Source organism: Alosa pseudoharengus, unplaced genomic scaffold (genome assembly GCF_046254945.1).
Source record: "Alosa pseudoharengus isolate Yale_2024_CS ecotype anadromous, Long Island Sound unplaced genomic scaffold, YU_APseudo_1.1 YU_APseudo_1.1_scf_2, whole genome shotgun sequence".
Lineage (NCBI taxonomy): Eukaryota > Metazoa > Chordata > Actinopteri > Clupeiformes > Clupeidae > Alosa > Alosa pseudoharengus.
Window position 1 is genome coordinate 33,440,754 of NW_027468663.1, and position 6,368 is coordinate 33,447,121.

The 6,368-nt window shown below is 42.0% G+C and overlaps 1 protein-coding gene across 3 annotated transcripts in view; it reads left to right on the top strand.

The window, feature by feature from the left end:
- gria2a (glutamate receptor, ionotropic, AMPA 2a) overlaps positions 1 to 2,715 on the top strand; it is an 18,379-nt gene extending 15,664 nt beyond the window's left edge. For 2 of the 3 annotated variants that reach the window (XM_076295960.1, XM_076295961.1), the window contains exons 15-16: positions 381 to 515; positions 2,551 to 2,715. In XM_076295960.1, coding sequence (XP_076152075.1) covers positions 381 to 515; positions 2,551 to 2,715 — 300 coding nt within the window. Of the gene's footprint in view, positions 1 to 380; positions 594 to 2,550 lie in introns of all 3 variants that reach the window. The other variant, XM_076295959.1, reaches the window with a different exon arrangement.
- Positions 2,716 to 6,368: the final 3,653 nt, after the last annotated feature.

Below are 6,368 nucleotides of genomic sequence, written 5' to 3' on the forward strand. Positions count from 1 at the left end.
GTTATGTTGTTTTTCTTTGTTTCTGTCTCAAATACACAAAGAACTTAAAGCAAGTGTTGAATATTCTTGGTGTACAGTATGTTTCACAGAGAATATTGAAATGCAATAGTTCTGTAGTCCATAGTAAATGTCACACCCATATACCCTATTTCACACACTAGCTTTTGTGTTTGTTAAACTTGTGTTGTGTGTACTGTTAAGACAAACGACAAGACCGAATGTTTAGAATTATGCCATTTCTTTCCCCTCTAAAAACTCATATACTAATACTATGCGTGTGTGTGTGTGTGTGTGTGTGTGTGTGTATGTGTGTGTGTGCGTGCGTGCGCACCCCTGTGTGCACGCGTGCGTGTGTGTGTGTGTGTGCGTGCACCCTGCAGGAGAAGACCAGCGCCCTGAGCCTGAGTAACGTGGCGGGGGTGTTCTACATCCTAGTCGGCGGCCTGGGCCTGGCCATGCTGGTGGCCCTGGTGGAGTTCTGCTACAAGTCGCGCGCCGAGGCCAAGAGACTGAAGGTGGCCAAGAGTGACAGCCTGCACGCCACTTCCTCGCAGAATTCTCAGAATTTTGCCACTTATAAGGAAGGGTACAACGTGTATGGGATGGAGAGTGTTAAGATCTAGAGGCGGTAGGAGAAGGCCGTCGAGACCCTGCACTCCCAAACAAGCAGAGCCACAGAGGGAGGGTTGAGGCAGGGCAGTAACACCAGCTCCATCTCTGCGCCATGTTAAAGTGTGCCAATGGGTATCCTGGAACAAGTGCCTTATCTAGGCATATTTTTAAACATAGCTTAAGATAGCCATCATGATATGTACAACTCGGAACAATTCATTCATTTTGAATATGAATGAGGAAAGTATATACTGGGCACCAAAATATAATCTTAAGACAAGACAAGGGTTTACTGTAATTAGTAGTGTCTTGATGCTGACTAATTTTGGCTTAGTGATTCCCAAAATGCTCCAAACACCAAATTTTAGACAAGCAAATGTTTGTCTGGGCACCATGATCAACAATTTGTTATTTTGAGAGGTGTGTTGGGTCACAGGCTTCACACAGCAGAATATAACTCCATATTTAGCTAACGGAGGTAACCTCACTAGCCTGGTGCAAACATGGGGCTGCAGCAGCTCTCTGGCCAAGCCCTCTCTGTCTGTGGCTCTGCCCCTAGCCGCTCTCAGCCACATTACTCCATTCATGACGTCTGGACCATCAGACGCAGGACTCATTCGCCACATGCCGTCCAGAGGAACTGGGGTGGACAGGGGGATAGAGTGGGAGGATGAGTGGAAGTCTGAATGGAGAGATGTGTGTGTGTGTGTGTCTTGGTGTGTGTGTGTGTGTATGTGTGTGTGTGTGTGCGTGTGTGTTTTGGTGTGTGTGCGTGTGTGTGTGTGCGTGCGTGTCTTGATGTGTGCGTGTGTGTGTGTGTCTTGGTGTGTGTGTGTGCGTGTTTGTGTCTTGGTGTGTGTGTGTGTGTGTCTTGGTGTGTGTGTGTGTGTGTGTGTGTGTGTGTGTGTGTGTCTTGGCGTGTGTGAATGCATGTGTGTCTTGGTGTGTGTGCGTGCATGTGTGTCTTGGTGTGTGTGCGTGCATGTGTGTCTTGGTGTGTGTGTGTCTGGATGTGTGTGCATGTGTGTGTGTGTGTCTTGGTGTGTGTGTGTGTGTATGTGTGTGTGTGTGTGCGTGTGTGTTTTGGTGTGTGTGCGTGTGTGTGTGTGCGTGCGTGTCTTGATGTGTGCGTGTGTGTGTGTGTCTTGGTGTGTGTGTGTGCGTGTTTGTGTCTTGGTGTGTGTGTGTGTGTGTCTTGGTGTGTGTGTGTGTGTGTGTGTGTGTGTGTGTGTCTTGGCGTGTGTGAATGCATGTGTGTCTTGGTGTGTGTGCGTGCATGTGTGTCTTGGTGTGTGTGCGTGCATGTGTGTCTTGGTGTGTGTGTGTCTGGATGTGTGTGTATGTGTGTTTGTGTGTCTTGGTGTGTGCGTGTGTGTGTCTTGGTGTGTGTGCGTGTGTGTCTTGGTGTGTGTGTGCGTGTGTGTGTGTGTGTGTCTTGGTCTGTGTGCGTGTGTGTGTGTGATCGGCAAATTTTAAGACCCGACTGTGTTAAAGATCTCGCCATGTGTATCTGTGATAGTGTGTGAGAGTGTATGTGTTGACCCGTGGCCTCATTTCTGCTTGCTGTAGTCCGCTAAATGCTTTTGCTGTAAATCAAGACAGCGTCCAGTAGCTACTTGCTCTGAATAGCCTCATCCCATTTAGTGAAAACGTTGAATGCTTGACAGTCATACATTTTGTGCCATTTGCTTGTGCATTTTCAGTCATACACACACACAGACATGCACCAAAATATCCAGTGGTCTCATACATTATAGCAAAATGTTTTATACAAATGTAAAGATTTTGATATTTGATTATGGAAGTATCTTTTCATACATACAAATTAAATGTTTACATACCTAACCCTCTAATTATAAAAACAGTTTATAACTCCTGTGTGGTGTGTGTGTTTGTTTGTTTGTTTGTCTGTTTGTGCGTGTGTATATGTTTGTGCAGATGACCTTTACAGATGCGATGCGGAGTAAAGCCAGGCTGTCAATCACCGGCAGTATGGGGGAGAATGGAAGAGTGCTGACGCCGGATTTCCCCAAAGCCGTCCACAGCGTCCCTTACATACGGCCTGGCATGGGAATGACGCTCAGCATGAGTGACCTGTCCTGAGTGCCTTACACACACACACACACACACACACACACACTCAAAAATCACATACACACCCACACACATGCAATACAAATACAATATTGTACATAAACTCTCACACAATGCAGACACCATTCTCATTCAAAGTTATACACACACCCAGCTACCCATACACTCTGGAACCACACATTGTACATACACTTTCACTCACTTGCACGCACTCACACATACACACATACTCTCACACACACTTAAATACGCAAAGACACACACAAAGTTCCCTTCATTTTTATCAGACACCTTTGAGATTGCTGACATCATCATTTGCCTGCACTGAATCTCAAAATGATATGCCTCTTTCCATAGCGACCCATGGAGAGTTTCAGAATCAGAATGACACAAGCACACTTTTGCACCATCTGCATTCAATTATGACTTTTTCAAATAACACTCGGATATTCCAACATAAAAATAGCATATTTAAAAAATATTTTCAAAAAAAGCTTTTCAATGAACTGCTTCCATTTTGTTGAAAAAGTATCTGCATTGAGAAGGCTTACAGTCTTAATGTGTTTAAAAAAAAGTCAAAATGGTTCATACAGATGTACTGTAGGTGAAATGTTTTAGTAGTATCATTTATTACTGTTATTATATGAAGACGACATCATGTATATATTTGGTTTATATGATGTTAATGTGATCAAAACAATGCTTGACGTGTACAAGAAACTTTTTTTGTTCTATTTTCCTGTTTTTATTTTGTGTCAATGTTTTCTTGGATCTTGTTATGTTTGCCCATCAATGATGCCGGCAGTAGTTTTATAGATTTAAACATTTAATAGATATTAAAATACTTACACATGTTTACACATAACAAATGCAAGTGGCCATGTAGGTTCTACAATAAAATTAATAATGTAAAAAAATAGACTTCTATAAATATAATAAATATAGAAATCAATGTTTAATATCCAGAGAGACAGAATTATGCCAAATCACAGAGTGCCAAAACCTGCAGGTGTCTGAACAGTATAGAGCTATACACCATGTGAGTGACTGTATGTCTGAGTGGCCATACACACACACACACACACACACAGACACACTCTCACATCACGCATGAACGCACATATATATATATATATATATATATATATATATACACCGGTATACAAATACGCACACATACACTTTCACATTTTTTCCACATCCGCATGACAACACATGTACAGACATACTAAACGATTGCTATTGACGTGTGTGTGTGTGTGTGTGTATCTGTGTGTACAGGGTGCGTTTCTTTAACGCAGTGTTGTGTTGTCGGACTCTGATATGCAGATCTGTAGTTTGAAACGCATGAAATTTTTAATCTTTTTCTTTTCTTTTTTGCTTTGTTCAATGAGCGGATGCCACTCATGTTAAATGCTTAGTGTTTAATTTCAAAATATGAGAAAAGACAACTTAATGTTACAGATAAATACATTGATTATTATATTGATTAACTACAGTATATGAAAATCACCTTTTTCTATGCCATGCCGTGTATCTGACGTCCTGTACATTAGTTTTGTATGTATATGTATTGTATATAAATATGTGAATAACTGAGGTCAGTTAAACACACATTCAAACATCTGCGTGAGCTGGACCGTGCTAAAACCCTACTCAGAGAGAAATGATGCAGTCCTATTAAAAGTGTGACTGACCAGGACGGAAACCAGCACTCTAACAAATACATAACCATGCACTCTCAAACACACACACAACCACACACAAAGACAAACACACTCATCCACATACCTGCACATACACAAATGCATTTGGTTTCAGAGAGTTATGTCGGAGGGATAGCCGTGAGTTAGTGAGATACTGCTGATTTTTGTAATGGAATGTTGGACGGACTGCTTTATTTTATTTTTTTCCGACTCTTTTTAAATAAAGGCCCTTGGGTCTCAATCTTGCCTGTTGGCTTTGTTCTCCTCTTCTCCATCCATGCTCCTAGACCCATGCATGTATCTTGGGGGTGTGGGGGGGGGGGAGGGTGCTTTGTGCTCACAATTCACCTCTGTAATACATACAGTTCCCAGTCTACACACAAACACCAGCTATGCAGTCTATACAAACACATACTGTATAGTGTATTTATTTTGAGATACACATAGTCACATGGCCCCTGTTTGCAACCATTTTCAGAGTGCTGGAGCAGCTGTGCTTCCCCCTGAGCAGACAAACACGGCTGCCGATGTTATGGAGCAGATGAGACCGGGGCAGGGGAGAGGAGAGAAAACGGAGGCGAGGCTTTGGAGCGATCAGACAAATCAGTGCTGGAGAGAGGAGACGGCTGCATACTCTAAAACTGAAAAAGCTAATCATTAATTTACAGGGCTAGCTTTTTCATGGTTGGTCTTCCACACAGAAAATGCATTAAAGAGGTACTAAGAGCAGAGCAGCGTACGACAGAATATTCACACCGCTCATGTCGCAGCCACAGTAAGTTAGGCATAAATAAATTGAACAAATGCAACATTTAATATTGGACCGACTGCACCAAACACAAGTATCACAAAACAATACAAGAGATTAGAGTCCATAATGGATTCTTCAGACAGTCACATAATATAACACATACACAAACAACAACATTGTGCAACAGTATAATTTCCCAGAGTTCTTATGTCAGTCAGTCAGTCACAAATTCACACCAAATCTTACAAAGTCCACCATAGGTTATTTAAAGTCAAGGAAAATGGTTCCATGTGATCAAAACACAGGATGTGGTGAAAACTATACATGTAGCAAAGCTGTATTAATGACAGAATGCTGTATGTCATTTTGACTGATGAGGTACCACTCACTGAAATTAAACCATGACTATTCTAGGATCACATGATAAGATTGCTGCTAGACAAATTCTGTTTGTTCTTTAAGAGAATAAAGTATGGAACGTCCTTTGAAACCCTGATTGGTTATCTGCAGTTACACATGTGAAGCATTAAAAACATATATATATATATATATATACTTACATTGAGTGAAACACCTGCACTTATGTTTGTAAGGGTCCTGAAACATGTTTTAGGCTGTGGTATTGATATTGTAATATTCATACTGACGTTGCAGAAATATAGCCAATTACCCAGCATTCAATAGCTTGTGTTAGGCTCTGTACTAAGACACACAAATGAGTGGTAAGGCCACCTGATTAACTGCCAGTGTGTAGAGTGAATTATCCTGACATCAGCACTGTGTGTGTGTGTGTGTGTGGACAGACTGCTCTGTCAGCTGTAGCTCAGCAGTCCTCTTCCACCACACACTGCGCTCACCTCCGCATCACCTCCGCATTGGCTTTAATCAACCAATAATGGCTTAATCTAGTTCAAGTCATCCAATCATACCTGACTTTGGCTTTGATCAACCAATAAAAGCCTGCTCTGGCTCTTTGCCCAGCTCAGTGCTGGGCTGAGCTCTTAACTAATCTTTGTGTGAGGGAGGAGGAAAGGAGACTGATTCATGGACTGAAAACTGAGGCTCACTGCTAAAATGAATCACTAATACACTAATACCATAGAACTCTTGATGTAACAGCGCCTACCAGAGGTGTAGACAGACACTACATTCAACATCACCATCAGGCATTACATTCAGGGTTACAGATTAGATGAATTCATCAT